This window comes from Halichoeres trimaculatus, unplaced genomic scaffold (genome assembly GCF_033239565.1).
Source record: "Halichoeres trimaculatus isolate MK-OKI-2021-1 unplaced genomic scaffold, fHalTri1.1 fHalTri1_scaffold_11, whole genome shotgun sequence".
In the NCBI taxonomy this organism is placed as follows: Eukaryota; Metazoa; Chordata; class Actinopteri; order Labriformes; family Labridae; genus Halichoeres; species Halichoeres trimaculatus.
In genome coordinates this window covers 12,586,305-12,610,038 of record NW_027437189.1, presented here as the reverse complement: position 1 = coordinate 12,610,038, position 23,734 = coordinate 12,586,305, and the positions used below count along the sequence as shown (strand labels likewise).

The following is a 23,734-nucleotide window of genomic DNA, read 5'->3' as shown; positions in this document are numbered from 1 at the left end:
TGTGTCATCATCTGTTAGTGTGTTTTGTTGTATGTTGTCAGCATGTATTTTTGTGCATTCAATCAGAACTTCTGATGGGAATTTCAAGAATTCAGCCCTGAAATCCAACATTACTGTATCTGTTAGAGGCTGCAGACATGTCGTGCATGTTTTAAAGCTTCTCTCACAGGCTGTCTCAACCCTGACGCTGTAAATAAAATCAAAGAAATTTATTATTCCCCGCTGGAGTCATTTTTTTACTTCCAATCTTAATCCTCAACAGGAATTAATAGTACAGCCTGTATTAGTATTGTGTTGTTATGAAGCACAATCATACCATAAACTGTAATGTAATGTAAATACTGCAATGACTATAGTTATTGTATTAGAGTAGGCTGAACTGTCCGATGTTGTTCTTGTATATTTATTTAAAACAACTTGATGTGTCTCATTTCTAACTTTGTGTACATTTGAAAAGAATATTTATCAAAGACAAATGTAAGTATGAAGTCATTTCTTACTATGTATGCATTATTGGAGCTTTGACTGTATATAAGACTGAATCAATAAGAACATCTAAGTTGGTTTTTCTGGCTCCCCTGCATGAAGTCAGACATCTGGGAAGTTCTCTAGCTGCCATTTGTCATATTTTTGCCTTTGTTTTTAATATTCATTGAGATATGAGAGGGGGTGATTTCAGTGTGGTGATATCGGCCTGTACATGTTGAACTTGAAGCAGTTGTTACATTAAAGATTAAGTGCTACCTTTACATGACTTTTATCTGGTCAAATGCTTTAAGTGTCATCATTTCTCTTTGTTATGGAAAAAAAGTAGAAAACAGACAAATAACCCTCACTTATGTCTCACAGCCTTTTGCATTTTTATAAATACCAGCACAGATTTCAACACATTGACCATTTATAGCCTCAGTGAGGGTTGTGGCCAGAAAATACAACATTTTACTGTCCACAACTTTATATATTCCAGAAATTAATATGGCTGTAACTTACTGAGTGTGAGCAATGTGTCTCGATTTTTACTTGATGGAATGGTCTGAATGTTGCACATTTTTGCCCTGCATCTAGAATGATTTGTAATCACTTTGATGATGCTCTAATGTTTCATTTAGAGCCAAGTCATTTCAAACTTCAAGGTTCAAACTTTGTAGTTAATGAAGTTTCCATCAAAATCTGCTGTACTTGTGCACCGTAAAGGTTGGCAGATGTTTACATGCTAAGTTGAAGAACCACGACTGTACAGCAGAAGCAAATTTAGCCACACTCAAATTTTCAAACAAATGTACAGGTGGCTTAAACATGAATTCTTTAAATGATGGTTGGGGGGGAAATGTACTGAAAGCAGAGATATACCTTCCTCTAGATTTTAAAGCGTTGAACACTTCACCAAGTCTATGATAAGTCTGGTGAAATACAGCTCACAGGTCACATTCCCCGTGGGGAGTTTTTGACTGGGCATAAAAAGTACTAAAAACAACAATAATGCCTCTTTCTGACCTACTACAACAAACAAAGACTATACACCAAAATATCAACAATATCTATATTATATTTTATAAGGCTTGTAAGCCTTTTCCATATCATATCTTCAATGTAAAAGACATGTCTTACTGTTAAGAAGGGATGGGAGGTACTGATACCAGGTATCTGCTTTGGACCGATACCAGCCTTATTTCAAGGTATCAGTATTCGTAAAGCCTGCCGATACCAGCAGGCGATACTCAAAGGAAAAAAAAACTTGCGTCTAGTAAGTCCTCCTCAGCAGTAGTTGGCGCTACATTTCTGCAGTTTAACACCACGGCAAATATGCGTCAGGTCCTGTTCAGACAATATGAATGAACCATGGGAAAGTTAACAGTTAAACTGTTTTGTTTTGCACTTCAGTTTATTAAAAAAAAGAATAAGAAAAAAAAACTGACATTTGCTGGTTGTTTTGTTGTTTGTTTTTGTTTGCACTTTGAATTTGTGTGTTTTATCTTGAACTTAGTTTCAGAGTGACTGTGCTGTTGCTGTTAATTGATATTTTATGTATCAAAAGAACTTCTGGTATTGGTACTCGGTATAGGTAAGTACTCAAGAAGGAATACTTCTGGTATCAGTCTGAAAAAAGGGGTATCGAACATCCCAACATTGCAGGATGAGACTAACCTACACACTAAATTGGGATAGAATCAGGGAAAATATGAAGTGCTCTTTTCTGTCCAGATGGGGCACCAAAGTTGACACAAACAGAAAAATCCCCACAGAAGCTTTGGCGTAAGATCGAGCAATAAAGAAGAGTGTATTTGAAAATGAAAACCAATCTAAGATAAAATGGTAAAAAGTGTAACAAGGCAGAATCAGATGGACTCACATCACATTGAAAAATGGGCCTCTGGTACTTCAGTGTACTCTGGCTCTAAACCTACTTAGTAAGCTGGATTCTCCCAGTTTCTGCTTATTCATAGAAACCAGACTGCTGAATCTAATGTTTTGTTCCTTCCTACGTCTCTTCTGTTATTTGTTCCAAGTTTGTTATGCAACAAGGTTCCCCTTTGTTCAAGCCCTCCAGACCAAATAATTTCTCCCACAATGATCTTTCTGGGGTCACTCAAGTGACTTTTAATGTGCAGGCTGTATTTTCTCACTGAAAAATAAATATCTCACGCAGCCTGTAACTTATGAGAGAAAGGTAGAGGAAGGAGACATTGGATGAGGAGTTTATCAGGCAAAGTAGAAGGGGTGCTGTGCTACATTTTATTGTCCCAGAATTGCATTTGAAATGTAAATCACTATCATAAAGAAATTGTTCAGAATCACAACAGAAACAAAGCCAATTGCTTGTTAATAATTTGTGAAGTGGTTGCATTAATGTCTTACATTTCATCCCATCTTACATGACAGAGAGGTGTTCCTAACTCTTATAAGTAGATCTCTCTCAGCAAAAGAGAACTATTATAAACTTATTTGATTTTTATTCATTTTGTTTTAAAAAACAAAGTCCACTCAGTTTCAGTCACACTTCCTTCATTACTGCTGGGCCTCCTTTCTCTCCCCCTTGACCCAGATAACTCTGAGTGAAACAAACATCTCTGGCTGGTTTGCTAACAGCCTCTCAAATGAAAGAAATCAACTGACTTGTACACAAAGAACAACCTAACAGAGAACATCAACACAACTAGAGAGCTGATGGATACTTTTCTTGAAAGAACAAGATAAAACACAAGAAAACTCGCCCTGGATTGAAACATCACAAAGTAGCATGAGATGTGATCAACCTAAGATATCAAGGCCCTGCAGAAAGTGGTAAAAACTTTCCACAACCGCAGCCTACCGTGTACAATCAGATTAATTGGTTCTGCCTCTGTAGAGCCCAAAGGATAGTAAAAGACATTACCCGCCCTGGCCAGGCTTTTCACTCTGATGCTGTTTAGGGAGTGATGCAGGAGTATCTGCTGCTGTACCACCAGACTACAAAACAACTCTTCAGCCTGCAAGCTTCCTGAACTACAGTTGATCCCAGCTAAATTCTCCTCTTATAATGCTCAATCCTGCATGTAATATACTTTATTGTCTGCTTACTGTCTACGTTTTAATGCACAATTTATCTTTTAACTGAACTAATCTGTTGTGTTTGGCTTACAATGCAAAGAAGCCAGACATTTCTTTTGCAGTTCCTCTTTCACACACTCACTCTTTTGCACGTTTCATATGTTTTATAAAAATAAATGCCTCTCTATCTTTACTGTTTAGCTGTAGTTTTTTTCAGCTGAATGTTACTGTGTTATCAAGTATTACATAATGACAAGAAAACTTAACCCCGAACCTTGGACCTTGATAGTGTGGTTGTCCAAAGTCCTTGTGATTGAAGTGTTGCATTTGGGTGGGTCTTTGTGTTATTGACCTTGTTGATGGAAATCACTAGTTTTAGATAAATTTTGCAACAAATAGTGTTCACTATTTTATTGGTGTTCCTCAAGGAAGCATTTTGGGTCCCCTTCAGTTTTATTCTATCATAGTTACTCTAAACAACTTCTTTTTTTCAGCAATCAAAAAAGTCTCACAAACTTTCCTAGACAAATAATTTTAGCTATACAACTGCAACACTTGCGACAGATGGCATTTTTTTTTACACAGAGATACAACTTTTTAATCTTCCTTTTGTTATCTTTTTATAAGATGGTATGGTTTAATTTTTTCATGCAACAACCTTGTAAGTAAAAGCAAATAGTGCAGATTGGGTCATGGTAATGAATGCAGAGTTTACAGTCAGAGGGTGTATGTAACTAGAGGTGGAAGAAGCATGAGATCATGTAACTGCAAACATAATTAAGTATTTACTCTATGTGCTTCAAGATAAATTTAAATAAATTATCAGAGTAAAACTATTATAAATTATTTTCAAAGCTTGACAGTATTTAAGGAAAATGTATCCAAACATTTCTAAGGCTTTTTTTTGGGAAATGGCTTTGTTTCAAGTGGTTTTATTTTCTTTAAAAAGTGGTGCATGAATAATATTTGGGGGAGTTATAAAAGGTAGCATAAATGAACACATGTGGCCTGTCCTTTAAATCTGAAAAGCTTAAAGCTCCTTTTATTTCAAAATACCTGACTCAAGATTTGTTCTGTGGCTTTATCAGTTCAAAAATTCAAAAAGGAGCAGTACAATTTTTTTTTCTTTTTTGTAAATATTTTTATATTAAGCATTCATTTTAATGGCAGTAATTAAACTGGCAATTCATGACAAGAAAAAGGAGACACATTGTTGCATTGTCCTGATCAGACCAAAATGAAAGGACAGGGAAGGAAACCTTGTGACATTTCGGGGTTTCTTGCCCATAAAGAGAAATGATCCACCAATAAGTTTAACAATTTCTTACAGTTTCACAAGGCTTCAACTTCACTGGGTGATATTTCTGAAGTTATGTGTTGAGAAATAAGTCTGGCACGCTAGAAAAGAATTCTGGCAAAAAATAAAAATAAAAATAAATAAAGGATGTCTAACCTTTACCATAGTTGCATTGTTTTGATCAGATGATATTAGATTTTTGCACTATTTGTGTTGTGTGTCTTAGGTTTGCTTAACAATGTTCTTTATACACTGTCAAACTGTTTAAATTAGGCTGAATAGCTTTATGTATGAATGGTGCTTTTTACATAAATTTGCTTCGCCTCATGGGGATGTTTACACCATAAAATGTAACGTCAGATGAGTCCACATGAATGTTCACTTCTGTTCGACTTACTTTGAGCCCACTAACCTCATGTCTGCTGAATGAATGACCTGTCTCGGTGCTCGCTTTAATGGGCGGGCTGAATGTCTCCCCCTCGGACAGGCCAATAAAATCGGAGAGCAGCTGCTTGTAGCTCGGTGTGTGTTGCATAATAGTACTGCAGGTTCTCAGCAGCAGTCAGTGTCGGTCCACCTCCATTCATCGGCTCACTTCTTCACAATGGCAGCTCCCAAGAAAGTCTGCATCGTTGGCTCTGGAAATTGGTAAGATGATGCGTTAATATATCGACTTATAAACTGACAGCGTTTAAACGGCTAACTCTGGAGCTCGTTTCATCTGTGTGTTTGAGGTTGCGTGGCAATACCGGTATCTCATTGCTAGCCAAAGCCAGCTAACATTAACTAGCTTCATTCTCATTGTAAAATAAAGACCGAATTTCGTCTTTGTGTACAGTTAACGGCTGACAAACATTAAAGCCTTAATTAGAGTCACATCGCGTTGCTAGGAAACTGGCTGAGTAATATACGGAAACTTGGCCACATGTCAGTCACGACTCTTGCGGTCATGTTAGCCACACTGCAACATGTTGCCTCACTTTCATTAGCAAATCTAAAGTAGAAATACAAGTTGTTTTATCAGTCATCTGCACTGGGCATGGCTGTACGTTTTTGCATACAGAAGACGGGTTGTACTCATCGAAACCAGACGCTGAATTCTTTTCATAAACCGGGCAGTGAAAGGAATCGTATCGACTTTTAAATCTCAGAATGGTTCAATCAGTGCGGGAATCTGCAAAGCCCCTCAGTACATTTGGCGTTTATGCCTATCCCAGTTAGACTGCTAACACAAATTAAAAAGTTTGTTCCCTCTTCAAACTAATCCAATTCATTTATTAATGCTTGACCCTTTCTTCAACGCCAAACTGTTAATCTAAAGGCTCATAAAAAGCACAGGAACCAATGAACCTTTGTGTACAAGTATGTGAACAACGTATCTGCAAACGTTTAAGGATAGTATGGCAAGAAATTGTCCCTTGGGTTGCAGCTCTTGCTGGACATCAATCAAATTTCTACGGCAAAAAAAACTTTTAACTGTTGAACCTGCAGATTACTGCCCAATCCTACGGTCAAATACGTCAATAATAATAATAATAATAATACTTGACTTATGTAGCACTTTTTAATACAAGCAACAAAGTGCTTCAAATTGGGCAGTAAAATTGAACAGCAAACAAATGACGACAAGTAGAAAGTTGTCATACCTAAGAAACTGGAAGCATGAGAAGGTCAAAATATTTGCAAGAAAAGGTTCTGGTAAAATTTATTTACTTTCTAAATAGCTGGGATTACTTTCTTACATCTAGTAAATGATTAGGCAATGCAGCAAGCTATATAAATGTAGTTATGGGATTTGATTTAAAAAAAAGTACTTTTGGAACTAATCACACTTTAATCGGATGTGAATATTCAACATTTTATTGTTTATTATCAACCAAGTATATTTTTTAAATGTAAAGTGCAGTTTAAGGTACATTACTGCATTTCCAGCAGGCAATGTTTGCAAGGCTAAACTAATAAATTCAATTTGATATTGATCAAACCGCAAGTAAACAAAGGGCAATAGAAAAGCAGCTTATGTCTCAGCCATTAGGGGTGGGAGAAAAAAAATTGAAAAGCGTTTTGTCGTGATTTGTCGTTTGACAATATCAAAATCGTGATTCTATTTCAAAAAGATTTTTTTTGTTTTTTTGTTTGTATTTTTTTTTTAATTCAAATTCTTTGTTTCAGTCTTTGTTTATAAACTGGATTGAAAAAAAGTTACCACTTTCTCCAGCGGAGCATGAAATGTTTCTCTCTGACCCACATGACATGAGTTTTCAAGGTAAAATATGGGTCCTGATATAGTCTGTAGACAGTATCATCATCATTGTTTAACTTTTTCCCATGGTTTGCTGTTAAAAAAGCTAACTAAAAACCGCAAAAATCATAAATATTGAAGAATCGCAATTTCAATTGAATCGGCACCCCAAAAATAGTAATAGAATCAAATCGCGGGAGTGGCACATCATCCCATAATTACATGGTAACTTTGATTGCCTCATTACTTTCTATTTATTGCTTGGATGACAAACAGTTGGAGCCCTACACAAACAATAAAGTTGAGTTTGCCAACCTTTAAGTGAAGGCTGTATTAGTGTTGTATCCATATCATCTGCTTTAAGTGTACTTTACAACACATAATATCTAATCTTAAGTGCAGTCTGCCAGCTGAGGATCAAAGAGCAGAATGATCAGGGCACTCTGACTGAAAACACATGATCCACCATGCCTAGTAATGACCTTGATGATCGCTCCAGCAGTGACATGACTGAAATTACTGGCTAGCATTGACTGTTCTTGTAAAGTGATGCCATTTTCTTCTATTAGTGAATTACCTGTGACTATTTTTATCACAGGGGTTCTGCCATTGCCAAGATAGTTGGTGCCAATGCTGCTCATAAGCCAACATTTGACAGCACTGTCAAAATGTGGGTGTTCGAGGAGACTGTGAATGGGCGCAAACTGACTGAAATCATCAACACTGAGCATGAAAATGTGAAGTACCTGCCTGGGCACAAACTACCAGCCAATGTGGTAAGAAGCTGTTGGTTTCTCAAAAGTTGACAGTGAGCTGAAGAAAAGTTTTGATGCTCAATGTGCTTCCTATCTCATCATCCTCCTCAGGTGGCTGTTCCAGACCTAGTGGAAGCAGCAAGCGATGCAGACATTTTAGTGTTTGTGATTCCACACCAGTTTGTCGCGAGAGCGTGCGACACCATTAAGGGCAAGATAAAGAGTGACGCAATCGGAATATCCCTTATCAAGGTTTGACTTTGCTCTTTGTGCCACTTTATAATTATCTGAAATTTTCATTGTCACTTTTTCATTGTCTCTTTTTTCAAGTGGTGATACTTGTTCATGTTGTGTGCTTGGCCATATGCAAGCCAGTTATGCAATGTGGTCTTTGACCCAAATTCCAGCTTGCTCCAGCCTAACGTAAACCTGTATGTGTGTGTTTTTGTTCCTCCAGGGAGTGGACGAGGGGCCAGATGGGCTGAAACTCATCTCTGATGTGATCCAGGAGAAGCTCGGTCTCACCATGAGTGTGCTGATGGGGGCTAACATTGCTAATGAGGTTGCTGATGAGAAATTTTGTGAGACCACAATTGGTAAGCCTGATTGAGGGCTACACAGTTTTTGTAATTGCCTGCTGTACTTCAGTCATTTTAATGAATAAGCAGTTTTTACCTTGTTACAGAAGGTTTGGTTGTTGTTTCACTTTGCTCTCCTGCTGTCTGCACTGTCAGCATGAGGGTGAAAGTTTAATCTCCAGTTGCTGTGTAAATGACATAGTGAGCTGGTTCACTTTGGCATTTGTTTGATGTTACCAACATGCTTCATGGGATTAAGTTAGATTGAACTCTGAGGGAACACAAACCTGTGTTTGAAAGGATTAATATTTGTTGGATCAGTGCTCTTAAACGTAACTTGCTCAAAGCTTTGGAACATTAGAGCTGTACTGTGGAAGATAAAAAATGAGTTTATTGAAGAGACATAAAATAGACTGTTTTTTTGTTTGTTTTTTAGGATGTAAGAATAAGAACCACGGGGCTATTCTGAAGGAACTCATGCAGACCAACAACTTTAGAGTCACTGTAGTGGAAGAATATGACGTAGTGGAAATCTGTGGAGCCTTAAAGGTGAGTTTTTAATGCAAAATATAGCTGCATGCTAGAAGTGCATGATTCATGCATATTTGGTCTGATACTGAGTCTAATAAAAAAAAATTTCAACAGCCTAAAGTTTTTTTGTAAAGTCAGTCATTTTTCCTTGTCTTCCAAATTATAGTAGATGAAATGTGCTGTTAGCATTATGTTGGTAACCAGTAAGGTATACATGTGTACAAAATTTGAGACTGTATATCACTAATTTGGTTAAAAGTAACTTTACTTTTTCAATGTGGGTATACTTTCAAATTAAACTAGGTTGGTTTAACCTCTTCAATGATTTCAGGAAGGGACAATGACCAATGCGTGTGCTCACATATCTACTTCCTCCCTCCAGAACATTGTTGCAGTTGGGGCAGGTTTCTGTGACGGTCTGGGCTTCGGGGACAACACCAAGGCAGCAGTGATTAGGTTAGGTCTCATGGAGATGATTGCCTTTGCCCGCATTTTCTGCACAGCCGGGCCGGTATCCTCTGCAACTTTTCTGGAGAGCTGCGGCGTAGCTGACCTCATCACGACCTGCTACGGCGGCCGCAACCGGAAAGTAGCAGAAGCTTTTGTAAAGACAGGGAAGGTGAGAGCTCAGATTATTGCTTTCTTTTCTGGGGCTTGCCCAGGTATTTGGATCTAAAGAAATGCATCAGAGCCTACACCAAAGTAATGCCTTTTCTCTTGGTTTCTCGACAAATACTTATTCTAGACAAACCAGTGCTAGGTTAGGGGGATAAAATAAGATGTTTTGGGGACAGCATCAGTCAAACATCAAATCAGGTGCTTAAATAACTTGGAGAGCTTAACACATTACACCATGAGCTAACCATAATTCAAAAATAGGAAAATGATAAACAAGACTTCCATTAACATGTTTAAAATTGACTTTGAAGATGATTAACTTGTTTAATAACTCACACAATTAAGTTCAAACTTAAGACTTGCCAAAAAGAATCAAACATTGAATTATATATCATTAGAGAAAACCATAAACTGGGGAGTTAATGCTAATCCTAGCCACTTCTTCAGGCCAACAGTAGGCCTGCCAAATATCTAACGGTCAAACAGCTGCTAATTACTAAGCTAATGTATCAGTCCTGCTTGCTATAACACTAACAAGTTTCCAACTTACTAGAACTTCAAAAAGATTTTATGATTCACTCAACAGTGAATACTAAATATCAGTGAAACTTAAAGACTTTATGCCAATACTGGTAAGTTTCCAAAACAATAGTAGTTTCATTGTTTGAAGACAAACTTCAAGTAGAGCAATGCGTTAATTACTTAGTACCAGCCAGCCCTTCAAAATAAGAGCTTCAATTAAGTAAAGGCATAAAGGGAAACGTAATAATCCTACTCTTTGCCAGCCCTGACCACCAAAAACCAAAAGCAATTATACTATTTAGTGTAGGGACATTAAAATAAAGCTTAGCTAAGCTTTTGAGTTGGAAATCTGCTTGTGTGTTTATATCAACAGAAGTCAAGACTTTATGATTTTTGCATTAAAATACGTTAAAGCATCAATGATAGACTGATAATGTTAGTTATGTTTTAGGAGATGTCAAAGTTAAGAAATGTATTAGTCAAATTTGTTAAATGTGGAATCTGCAGCTGTTGCTAATTGATCTGATCGTGATCCCTAACTTACTTTTATCCCTCACTTATCCCTTAGATTTTTAGGTTTAACCATCTGCCCTAGAAATCCTCTTTTTTTTTTTTTTTTTTTTTTTTTTTTTTAAGATTGTCCTGCTCTCAAAGAGCATGCACCGAAAAACAAACTTCCTTGGGGAGGGTTGCAGCTTTTCTATTTACTTGGCTACAATGTCTGACAGGAGCTTGTCTATTCAATGAGGTAGTGTTTCTCCTTTGCCATTTCCCAAGAGTTCATATTTCTGTACGCTTTCTTTTTCAGACCATTGAAGAGCTGGAAAAAGAAATGCTGAACGGCCAGAAGCTGCAGGGACCAGCAACGGCAGCTGAGGTCTATCTCATCCTCAAGCACAAAAACCTAATTGACAAGTAAGAAAAACAGCGACACAACACAGAGAGCACCATTTCCCCCATGCACTGGGAAGAAGACATCAAATAAAGCATTGTTTTTGTCTGAACAATACCTCCTCTTCCTCCAGGTTCCCACTGTTCAACGCAGTGTATCAGATCTGCTACCAGGCCCATCCTGTCACAGAGTTCATAAGCTGTTTGCAGAATCATCCCGAGCACATGTAACGCCTGTGAATGGACCATGTGCCTTCTAAATGGAGAACAAATGACCATTATTCACCTGTTACCCGTCAGAAATAGTTTGGGGATGACCAGTCACTCCACAGCTGTCATGCAAACTTGAAGGCTCAAGTCAGTGAGAGGACAGGTTGCATAACATTTGTGTTTAAGCTCTAGTTAACCTTTGTCCTCTAACATTCAGTTTCTGACATCATTGAAGTGCTTTCTTTTCTTTCCTGACATAAATTGAAACTTGAACTGTTGGGGGATGTTTCTTTCCTCCTGTGATGGTAGAAAGCTGTTTTTGCCTTGACTTTATTGTTTTCAGTGAAATCAGAATGCATGGTGTGACTCGGTTACACTACAGGAATCCAAGCTTCACTTTGATAACTCTTTGAAACTGTTGACTTCCATTTAATCAAAACTGAACTTTGGTTAAGTTTTTAAATTTTTATAGCGTAACATCATGCATTCAGATTTCTAAAGGGCCAACCACTCAGGGCAAAGACCAGTTGAAAGCCTTCTGTAGAGGAAATTATTCATATGAAACGTTTATGTTACCATCCAGCTAATGCCTGTCCATCAGCACAAGTTATTTAATTATGGAGTAATACCTCACCTTTGTTGTCTTTGTATGATCATGAGTGTCTTATGTAATTCACTGAGATATTCCCTGTCTTGTACTGTATATTAACAAACTTTCCAACGCACAGCAACTGTTTTTAACATAAGAAATGCAAGTGCCTTAGGATGCATGGTTGCTAACTTTTGGCCAACTTTTTTTTGTTTTTAGGGGTCAAACCAAAGATTGACTACTAAACATCCGTCCACTATGCCACTTGTTTTTGTGACCCTGTCTCCGATTACGTCAAAGCTAAAGTGTTTGAAATATGTGAACATTTCTGTGAATAAATTAAAGTCATTAATCATTTTTTGGTCTTTATTTCAGCCTTTGCTCATAGAAAAACAAAGATTTTGTTTGAGTGCTCCTTAAAGAAGTTCTGCCAGGATGTTGTGAGCTGCTTCATTACTTTTATTTTTTTACAGATGGATTGGTGTTAACTTTTTCATGTATTTCTATGAATATACATATCTACTGAATTAAAACTCATGGATAGAGGGACTGTTGTTTTGTAAATATGGATGTAAATGCTGGATTTAAGATACTCCCAACCCAATTTGAAAATGATAGTTCATTTAACAGCAAACAAGACTCAAAAAATACACAAAGAACCTATTAGTAGCATGCTATAGGTGATCTTTTTTAAAAAAATGTACACACCTTACACTGATGCACTGCTTGCTACAGCTAAAAAAGTAAACATGAAAACTACTGTACTTAAGTCAAACAGGTCAAATAGCTGCTAATTACTGAGCTAATATACCAGTCCTGCTAGCTAATGCTAACAAGTTTCCAATTTACTAGAACTATGAAAAGTTTATATAATTCACTTAACAGTGAATGCTAAAAATCAATAAAACTTACAGACTCCGTGCCATTACTGGTAAGGTTCCAAAACAATAGTAGTTCCATTGTTTAATACACAAAGTACTCAAAGAACCTATTAGTAGCATGTTATATAGGTGATAAATCTTTAAAAAAAAAATGTGCACACCTATCAGGGTCTCGTATTATGAGTTTTACTTTGTATCATGATAGCACTGCTCTTTGGAATGACAACAGTGCCCTCTACAGGACATGAAAGGTAACTGCACAACGGTTGGGCCTGAAATAAAAGGGACATATGAAACTGTAGTTGTGAGAGTTACAGTGTCCCAATGAAGACCTTCCTCAAACGTTGGACAAGCCTCTTAAAAAAAAATCCGCAGAAAACCTACCCAGATGGTTCCAATGCTGCCCTGCAATGCAATAAAACCAATATAGTAGGTCATGCTTAAAAATATTCTTGATGATTTAATCCAAGTCAAACAAAGGTCAGTCTGACCTTAAGATCACACTGTTAAACACAAGTTGACATTCTTTTGTAACAGATGGAGTAGAAAATTTACTTTCACAGGGAATATCGTGCATGGAGTGCTGTTGGCTGAGGGGTTTAAGCGTTTCCTAATGTACAGAAGCTGTAGTCCTCATCATAGCAGTTATTAGTTCAACTCAGCCATAGCTATTTGCTGCATGTCTCGCCCTACTCTCTACTCCCTCTTATCAGATAATGACAAAAATGCCACCAAAATAACCCAAAAAGTTACATAAATGATCAATTTCAATGTTTTTTGCTGATTATAAAATTCATCAGACATTAATTACTTCACAAGTAAGGGCACATTTTTAGTTCAGTCAGGACCACTTTGTCAAAATAATTTTTATTAACTTGCACAGTTTTGTTTGGCGGTATGGTTCTGTTCTGGGACTCCCTGCTCTTTCACACGCTTGCGTGGAAAGCCTGAGGCAGGAAGAGCACACCCTTCTGCCCATCACAAGCCATCCAGAACGGTGTAAACAGGGAGCGCAGCAGCAAATTAAAAACCATGACAGAGCAGAGCAATCGACATGAATACATTGACAGGAGGAGGTGGAGGTGGAGGTGGGTTATAAAATGCCACCAGGGGAAGCAGAAAGGAGGCTGGGCTAGAGCTGTTTAAATAGCCTGCTCTGAATGCAATTTTCCAATAGGAGGCAGACACGGGAGTCAGCTGAGCCATCAGCTGATCTGCACCGATGATGACAGTTATGCTGTTAGAGCTTGACGTCGTGGCCTGCCTGAACTAACACTACGCTTGATTTTAAAGAACCATTGGGCACACTGGAGGCTGTTTTTTTTTCCTTTTCTTGTCTAATAACAACTGGCCTATTTTTTTTTAGCACCCGATGATATTTGACCTTACAAAATACTGTTTCAATCCAGTCCCTTACAAAATACTGTGTCACACAGTCAGTGATAGTAAAAATACAGAAAAGCCACACAATCAGTCAGTTAATTCCTGACTGCTTTTAAGTTCTTGTTAGAATAAAGCTGATGACAATGAAAGCCTTCATAACCAACATTCAGCGTGTGTTTGGTCAGTGCAGTGAGACAGTGAGTGTTGAACTTAAGAACATTGGACTCTGTCATGTTCTGGGGGACAACTGAATGACCCCTTTTACATACTGAGTGACTTCAGTGTTTGAAGCAATAGAAACATCAATAGAGACATCTATATCCCAAAGACTGAGACACAACAATAGAGAGAAAACCTATTTTATTACAAGTAATGGAAACATAGCTAGCTTTACATGTAAGAGTGCAGTTAACAGCAGAATACATACAGTTCGTCATTACAAAGACATTCACTGTTGAGTGATGGACGCTGCTGCTGTTGAATGTTTTGAAAATATAAGATGAACATCAGCACTTTAAATAAACTTGAAAAAAATGTAAACAAAGAAGGGAATAAAGCTCAAAGGGAGGCTACGAAACAAGACAGAGAGCTTGTTATGCTAGTCCGTAAGAACACTTAAGACTATTGCAGTATGAAGGTTTTCAAGAGAATCTGCCTCCATCACTTATCGTAAAAAAACAGAGTCTGCTGATCTCAGACAGTCATGACCTTTTCAGTTTTAGGCAGAGGAGGCAAAAAGAGGGTGAGCAAGTTGTAAAAGATATATGATTATAATCAATGCAGTAAAAGCAGAATGGTATTACAATCAGAATGATTTTAAGAGTAAATGGTGATGAACAATCGGTCCTATGTTCCTCCTCTCTGCTGCGTTCAATGACTGTCTTTGGTACAGTTCTGACACGGGGTGGGAATGACTCAGCCGAGTGTTTTTGTTGTGCTCTGCTCTGTTCTTGTAACTCTTTTTCCATTTTCCATCCTGACAAACTAAGATCTAATTCACACAAGTTTGGAGCTAGATCATCAGACGATGATTTGTTTAAAGAAATATCCTGGCTCAGTTTGTTTTGGTTCCTTCATCAACTGACATGGTCCCACATCTCAAATTAAACATGACAAACTGCTAGGAATGTGTAGATTTAAGAAAAAAACAAAAAAACAAAGTTGTAATATAGGCCCATGATTTAGGAATGAATAATGATAATGCTTTTTAAATGTCTGACGAAGTGGCTCCAAGGAATAAGTGCTATACCTGAGATATATTCTGTTTTCTTTCAATAGCTCCTCTCATCCTGACCTCAACAGATCCACATGGTGGAAACACCTCTTTCCTCGAAGACACCCCAGTGTTGGAACATAACACGGCTCACTTAACCAGCTGCAAACCTTCCTACTCTCCTAACTCTACTTCTCCCTCATCTTGTCCCACCACAGGTCACAGTCTGTGAGGGTTGACCCATTTATAAGTGCCTTCATAGCGAAATCCAACTCTCTTTGCAAGGTCATCAGCCTCAGTTGGACCACGACTGGGGAGAAAAGAGACAAACAATGAAATTCCTGCATTTATTTCTTCTACCATCTAATAGGCAGAGTGAAAAGCATCTCTACCTTCCGTATCTGTATGGAATGGGCTTGGGCTTCTCTCTCTCTATCTGATGAAGGAGAGGAGTGAAGATCCTCCATGCTTCCCTTAGTTCATCACTGAAGAAAACACAGCAAACATTTGGTGGTCAGTAGTGTCTTGAAAAACATAAAATTTGTTTTATGAATCTCATTCCAAGGCCAAAGCAGGAGATGCACTCTGTCGCCATCTAGTGGGTAAATGAGCCCACATAATGAATTAGCAACATGCTGTCCACACAGGTTACTTCACAAAGAGCAACATGAGAAGGTTGGAAACAAAGACACACCTGCGAACAAAGTGCATCTGACTCCCACAGAAGACATCAAGAATAAGGCGTTCGTAGGCGTCTGGGAGCTTTACATCCTGAGAAGAAGAAATGTTACAGTTTCTTTTCCGGATAGGACAGAAAAATAGATGTGGAAATAGGCAGCAGAGGGGAGGGATGGGGACTTTTTGGGCAATTTTGAGAATTTGGGGGAAAAATATGATCAAATTGATGATTATCACTCTTACAATTTGAGTTTTATCTGAAATTAAAGCTAAATTTAAAGATAGATTTTTCTTCTCAAATGTTTTTGCAAATTTATTAGTTTGATCTTACACATATTTTATATTAATTTGCATAAATCTTGATCTTTCGTCTTGGTTTGGGTTAAATGTCTTTTATGTCCATGCACCATATCTTTCATAAAATCCCTTCTCAAACTGGAGCCTACCTTGTATCTACTTTTGTAGGTGAGGTCCAGCTCAGTCTCCTCAGGGCTGAAGTAAACACCAGGCTTCTTGCTCATCATCTTGGCATAGACAGCTTCATTAGGCTGCACACGCACCACCAGCTCATTTCTGCGACATGTGTTTCCAAAAATGTCCCCCGGGACATCTGTGAACTGCAGCCGCACCTCGGCTTTCCTCTCATTCAGAGCTTTTCCACAGCGGAGGATGAAAGGGACACCTGAGGAGGGATAATTGTAATGACAAGAGATGACAAAGGCCTGTGCAAAACATGTGATCAGTAAGGTTTCACTTTGTGAAGGGCTGCAGTTTGTTTACCATCCCAGCGTTCATTGTGCACGTAGAGCACAGCTGTAGTGAAGGTAGCCTGAGTGGATCCTTTAGGAACTGTAGGATCATCTAGATAACCCAGTTTGGCATCACCTTCACCCTCTGGATCCCCCACGTATTGACCCAGCACCACATCTGACATTGACGCTGGAGCGATACACTTCAGCACCTTCACCTGCAATAACAACCAATTATTAACCAACCTCCCTTCACACTTTCAACGCTGAAGGAGGTGTTGAGAGCGACAGGTCCATACCTTTTCATCCCTGACATCATCCGAGCTGGTTGATGCTGGTTTCTCCATGGCAACCAGGCAGAGCATCTGAAGCAAGTGGTTCTGCATGACATCGCTGGTGGAGACAAAGGGAGCAGGTGGTCAAACAAAAAGGGGAAGAGAGGATGTGATGGCTGTGATCATCTCCATTTGAATGAACAATGATCCTTTGATAATGCAGATTAAACTGGTTCAAATATTCTCCAAACAAGACATGACAGCTTACAGTAGGCAGTTTAAGGTTATCAAAAAACTGAAAAGCAGCAGTTTCACATTAATATTCATGTGTTGACATCCATTGATGATTAAAAACTCATCATATGCTACCATAAGCAGATGTAATAAAAAGTTTAAAGTGCTCAGTAATGTGTGAGGAGGATTCTTCTGTTTCTTTTTACCGAATGATTCCAAAATCATCAAAGTATCCTCCTCGTCCCTGAGTGCCAAACGGTTCTTTGAAGGTAAGAACCACGCAGGCCACGCTGTCTCTGTTCCAGATCGGCCCAAAGATGCGATTCCCAAACCTGAGGCGACATTACACAATCACCTGATGTTCACAGCATGAAAGGACAGCCGTTCATGACAACGTTTTTCTCTTCAGCTTGAGGCTGATGTGTTTTCTTTGTATGAGACACACAGAGGGTTTTCTGAACTGCTATCAGCTGAAACTGAAGTGATCATTTCGATGACCTTAAATCACCTGCAGGTAAAACGTCTCCAATTTTTACACAGAGAAATACTTCCAATGAAATCAAGCAATTGTCCCTGCAGCTTTGTTTTCAAATGAAAAAGAAATCTGAATTAGATTTTAATATGGTTGAGTTTCTTACTACTTATTACTGAAAGATATTTTATAAAACAGTCAGCTGTAGTATCATTTCTTTCTCAACTCCTCATCAAACATTTTATAGAGAAAGCTTAACAGTTAAAAAAGGTCAAAACCAGATTTTTTAAAGACTACCCTCTGTAAAAAATGAATCTTAACAGCTGTATTAAATCAAGGTCCTCTTCTTCTGTGTGACATCTGACCTGGTACACCCTGTTATTAATTCATCAGACTATATTAGTAGGTGTATCTTTATTGTCAGCAATCACCTATTGATTAAACATTCAGGTGACTCAGGCCCTCTGAAACCTTACCCCTCTACACATGATCTCCAACCCAGCATATTAACTCACAGACACACTCTTCATTCAGTAACAAAAGCAAGTGAAATCTTGAGAGTCTCTTACCTGAGCACCATGAGGTTTTGCACCATTTCCTTGCCAAGATAATGATCGATTCGGTAGATCTGATCCTCAGTGAAGAGAGAGGAGAGGTGAGTGGACAGCTCTTCAGAGCTCTGGAGATCATGACCAAACGGCTTCTCTACGATCACTCTGTTCCAGCCTCTGCAAAACATACAAGATGGAAAAAAAACGTGTGGAGTCACATCAGTGGGGCACAACAGGTTCAAGTTTTTGCTTGAGTTGAGACGTTTACAAGACAAAAATCTAAAAAAGAATTAAAAAAACATCAAGCAGGTTGGTGCTCTAAAGAAAAAGACATTGAGACCTTAGCCTTGAAAAACGTAAAGGTTTGGTTCAAAAGATTAAGATTTGGCAAAAAGTAAATAGAAAAAAATTGGCTTCATGGTGCGTTACACTGTCAGAGCTCATCACTGCAGGAAATAAGTCAACAGATAATATGTCGACACAACAGGAAAGACTTAAGCAAAAATACAGCGTGCATACTGACTTTGTGCTCATACAGCAGAGCTTTATGTTCTTGGTAACATCATGGTACACAGTAGGCGGCAGAGCCAGGTAGAAGAGGCGGTTTGCTTCAGTTCCTCCAGGCAGAGACAGGATGTGTGTGTTGAGTTTGGAGAAAGAAGCCTCATCCGCATATTTCCCACTGATGTATGTGTTTCTGCTGAAGAAGGCAGACAACCGCTCTGCTTCTGTGTCTGTCACCTGGGTCAGAGGGTGGGGAGAAAGTTTATACAAGAGTGGATTTAAGGAGAATTTTGAAAAATTGGATTATAGTACATAAAAATAACTCATCAAGGGATTATCATGGACAAGTGATGATGCTTTAAACACATGAGACTGAAGAACAAACAGTTTTGTGGAGTCTTATTTCTTATCTTTAATTTGTTTTTGAAGTGGGCAATTTTACCTTCAGGTATGGCATACAAGCACTTCGAATGGCATCAACTGTCAAGTCAGAGCGAGCAAAGCCCACAAAGTACGTCTGCTCGGGGAGGAGACCATCTCTAAACAACCACCTGGTTACAGAACAGAGAAACATATGGTTCATAGTTATTACACCACACTCCAGGAGATCAAGGCCAGATTAGAGGAGTATCTTTCCATGGAAAATCCTTCCACCAGTTTGTCGGGGTCAGAAGTTCACTCACCAAAGAGTCGGGTAGATTTTCTTCTTAGCCAGATCTCCCTACAGGTGCAAAAACACAAATAGACAAATGATTTCATTGAGAAAAAAAACAGATTACACACACACACACACACACACACACACACACACACACACACACACACACACACACACACACACACACACACACACACACACACACACACACACACACACACACATTAGGTGTTTATACTGGGGTTTGGAGTTACCGTAACTGCTCATTTCACAGGTGTAATGTGGGACAGTGGTGATTATTTTGGATGACATAGAGGTACAAGGATGATACTGTGGAACCGGTTACACTGTCTGGCAACAGGGAAGTAGGCTGCTTTGGCTTCTTGAAGAATTGCACAACCTCAGTAATCTCAATGAGTGCAGGTTCTGGACACAAAAGGCGTGCTAAGAGACTCATGTTAAAAAAGTATTTGAGATATATATTTATTCTGTTGCAGTAAAGTTATGGTGATAAGTATGTTAGTGTCCAAAAAAATTCACCTCCGTCTTTGACAGCGTACTCTGCTTTATGTAACACTATAGACACTGGCAAACAAAACTATCTCTTGGAATGAACAAGTAACGACTGAGGGAAATTTAAATTACAATCAAAAGGTTGTTCTGATAATACTTTGAATCAAGGTGACTTGTTTTCATGCTACACTTCAAGTTTGTGTTTCTTATCAAAGTACAAGCATCCTGTGTTTGAACTGTAAACACAAAGAAATGAGTTTCCCTATTTGCAGTTGCACTGCATAGTGCTACAACATATTTTAGTTGTCATGAGTCACTTTCTGTTTTTAGCCAAATTTCTTGTGTCAAGCTGACATAATTTGAATATTCTCTCTTTTCTTTGCTCCGCTTTGACAGCTAACAGAGTAGCTTTGGGCTTTGGACAAAGGAACATGTTTGAGCATGTACTTTTGGGGCTTTCACAAATGGATTTACTTTTTTCACAATTTACTGAAATTAAAGAGACAAAACCAATCAATCAATTAATCAGGAGAATTAGTGACAAATTAATCAAAGATTAAAAAAAATGTAATCTGCAGTATTTATGGTAATCTTTATTGACCCACTTGAGATAAGCGTGGGTAATTCACTTGAGCTGATCTCATGCACGCAATATCTTTCAACACAGGGGCAAGCCTGCTAAACTTTTTATATGGTACAAGCGTTGAATGAGTAGGATGAGTAGCAGTTAGCATATGTTTGATAATGTGTAGTTAAGACTGGTATTTACTGACTGATAAACATGAAGGATAAAACAACATCAGCGTCTCACACATACACATCCATAAAACAAGCCTAACCGGTGAGAATGCATCGTCCCTGCCATGCCTGTCCTGACCTGCCTGGGGCTGGCATTGAAAGGAAAGTGCTGAGTGTAAGTGACACTGCAAAAATGAGCCACAATGTCCTGCTCCTCCACTGAGCACAGCAGAGAAAGACAGAAACAGCTAGATTCCTGACTTGGAGCAAAACTAAACACCTAAAAAACAAATGCTTATTGTGGTTTTGTGTACCATGGTTCTACCAGTGCAGTAATATCTGCATAGCAGTTTGATGTGAACGAGTAAGATTTGGGCTTAAGCAAAGGAGGAAACACTTTGAAATGATGAGGAAATGAGGAAACATGTTAAGAAAGAATTCCAGAAATGGTTTTGCTTCCTGAACTGGACACCTGAGCAGTATGAGGAAATAGTTAACTGTAGTACAAGACTGCTTTTGTGATATATAGTTGGGCTAGATATTTCTAGTTTTATTCAGCATTTAGGGATAAGCATTGCTCATGGTACAATATTGTACTGGTATTGCAAACCTGGTGAGATTGTAAGCTTAGATCTGTTTCTGAGATATTTGTTTGTATAATTCAGTAAAATGTTTGTCACCTTATTTCCTTGCCAGTAATCAAATGTTTGTGATTGATTAAGGGATGTTTAAGTGGTTATTTGATGTCAACACATAAGATTCTGGACAAACTTGTATTGTCAGACGAAGGTTTCACATGCTATTAAGATGAAAATAAAGAGGAAGTTTGGGGTTTTCATGTCTGAGTGGTGCTTGTTTGCACAAGACTGGTGAAATCAGTTTATACATTTCTTCATTCATGTTACGTGCAATTTCTGAACTATGTTTAAAGATTATTACACAATTTAAAAGCAATTTTAATCCACAACTTTTGGCATTGTGGCTTAACCGCAAGTGTGCCAAAAGAAAACAGAGAGGGAAGTTATATCCATGTCCTCTGGTTGATCTTTGCGCAACTAGCTCACAAAGTCAAACCATTTTTATCTCTTTTGCATTATTAGTCTCTTTCTTATTTCTGTAAATTCCGACTATAATCCTTTCCTCTGTGCTTACCGAAGCTCCCATGATGATGAAGATATGAGCATCTGAGTGGCGAAACTTCTCATCTTCATGCAGCTCCTTCCTCAGCTCCCCAAACACCTCCGAGCGAGAGAGGGGGATGGCGCTCATTTTCTCTGAACAGGCACAGAAAATATAAAATAATTCAACAGGGCAGGGAAGATAAAAAAAAAAAAATACTCCAGAAGAAGTCTAAATAGAAATATTTTAACAAGCAAAACTCAACCAAACAGAAAATGGAATATTATGGTTTTTGATTGTTGGATATTCAAACAAGACACTGCAGAAATTCAATTTTTAGGATGTGAGCTTTTTTCTATTCCTGACAAAATGGGTTTGAAAGTCACAGAGACAAGATCAAACTAACACATGAACAGCTTTTAAGAATTACATGATGTTAACTGTGGGTGGTGAAAATTACATTCTCTGAAGGTAAAAACATCAATATTGGCCCTTTATTCCTCGTTGATCCTTCATATGTAAGATAGAGAAGAGTTGCATATTTTAGAGTGTCAAATTTAGATTTCCTTTTCACTGATTTCACCTTGTAACATCTAGCAAAATCAGGAAGTACTTATTTTGGACTGACTTCTTCATTTTCACATTTGACCAACACTTCAGAAATTTCTAACAAACATATAAAAGCGTGTTAGTTGCAGACCTCGACATTCATATCTATGTAAAAACCACAACACAGAACTGCACTTGGACGGACTGCACGTGGATTTCTGTGAGTTGGTCACTAAATAGCTCCCAGAAATAGCAACACAACAAACTATAATGATATTAGTCAAATCCTCCACCAAATCCCGTATGAAGAGGGCTAAACCTTACTGCACAACATCGTGACCGAGCTGGATTTGTTCGGCTAATTTGGCTCACAGAGCGAGAATTTGATGCTCATGACCGATTTTGCGTGGACATGATAGCTTCAACCATGCATGGTAAAAATGGTCAGATTATGCCGATACATAAGAACCTGTGTGCAGAGTTTTCACTAAAACCGCCCCGTCATTTGCTCATAGCTGTTATGACAACACGATTTCACCTGAAACAAACCCAAACTACCGTTAACAGCTAACAAGTTAGCACGTAGCTGTTACACTGAAATGGTAAAAGTTACAGAAGAAGAGTGAGATGGTTGTTACTCACAAGAGTGTTAACGAGACGAAAACCTGTCAGTTAAAACCCCGGTCAAACCCAAGGACTGGATGCAGACTGTATGCAAACTCACAGAGATAAGAGCTCAGGGCTGCTGATGAGCATTTAGTTGCCCTGCCTACTTCCCTGTTGAAGTGACTAAAAGCGAATTGAGAGATATTATTGGTTTAAGAGAGACTCACCAGCGCTCGCTCGACTTCCCATCACAGTCGAATCAAGTGACGTCGTCGCGGCGGAGGGGCGTGGTTTAACTGTACATACCCCTTACGCACTTGCGCACGCGCACTACCACAACTGCGTATACTAAAACTGGACAGGTGAGACCCACATTTTCATTGTTTTTGTCTACAAGCCAAACATAATTTGTTAAGAAGAAAATAATACAGTATTTTAGTTACTGAGGCTTTTCCCTGTGAGAAGATCATGCGGTTAAGGTAATAATTCGAGATACGGTTCACATTTTCATTGAAGAGGGAACCTCAATTGCAATAGTGACAACGTAGACGATGAGGAAGCAGAATCAAAAAGTCAATCTGTGACCCATAAGACTGGTGAGTTCATAATTCCGAGAATGGAAGGGCTAGATTTAACATTAAACAAAAGGGGGAAAAAAAGTTTTAAAAACGTGAGGCAAACTTAAAATATTTACAGCAAAACTGAAAAAAAAAAAAAAAATCAGCAACACCAGATATCAAAATCATGACTTTTATTATTAATGTGATGATCAACGGTACAGTTTCTCCATAGTAAAAATTTAATAAAAAAAATAAGTCTCTTGGTCTTCCAGTTTTTTTTTTTTTTTTTT

General features: G+C 38.3%; 2 protein-coding genes across 3 annotated transcripts; one reads left to right on the top strand and one right to left on the bottom strand.

Annotated features, from left to right (window-relative positions):
- Positions 1–5,323: 5,323 nt before the first annotated feature.
- Positions 5,324–11,543, top strand: LOC141799890 (glycerol-3-phosphate dehydrogenase [NAD(+)], cytoplasmic). Its single transcript, XM_074682298.1, has 8 exons — positions 5,324–5,473; positions 7,666–7,843; positions 7,934–8,074; positions 8,280–8,418; positions 8,837–8,949; positions 9,314–9,550; positions 10,880–10,986; positions 11,097–11,543. Exons 1-8 carry the CDS (start codon positions 5,430–5,432, stop codon positions 11,191–11,193), a joined length of 1,056 nt encoding a protein of 351 aa, XP_074538399.1. The 5' UTR covers positions 5,324–5,429; the 3' UTR covers positions 11,194–11,543.
- A 2,825-nt stretch (positions 11,544–14,368) lies between these two features.
- LOC141799246 (glucose-6-phosphate 1-dehydrogenase) lies at positions 14,369–23,239 on the bottom strand. Of its 2 annotated transcripts, none has more exons than XM_074681434.1 (13): positions 23,112–23,239; positions 21,763–21,884; positions 19,385–19,422; positions 19,144–19,252; positions 18,721–18,938; positions 18,216–18,374; positions 17,381–17,506; positions 16,965–17,058; positions 16,697–16,883; positions 16,363–16,598; positions 15,933–16,009; positions 15,631–15,723; positions 14,369–15,548 (listed from the first exon to the last, which is right to left on the bottom strand). In XM_074681434.1, exons 1-13 carry the CDS (start codon positions 23,131–23,133, stop codon positions 15,458–15,460), a joined length of 1,572 nt encoding a protein of 523 aa, XP_074537535.1. In that variant the 5' UTR covers positions 23,134–23,239; the 3' UTR covers positions 14,369–15,457. The 2 variants fall into 2 exon arrangements, with proteins under 2 accessions (XP_074537535.1, XP_074537536.1); XM_074681435.1 differs by lacking the exon at positions 23,112–23,239 and adding an exon at positions 22,921–23,077.
- Between the last annotated feature and the right edge of the window lie 495 nt (positions 23,240–23,734).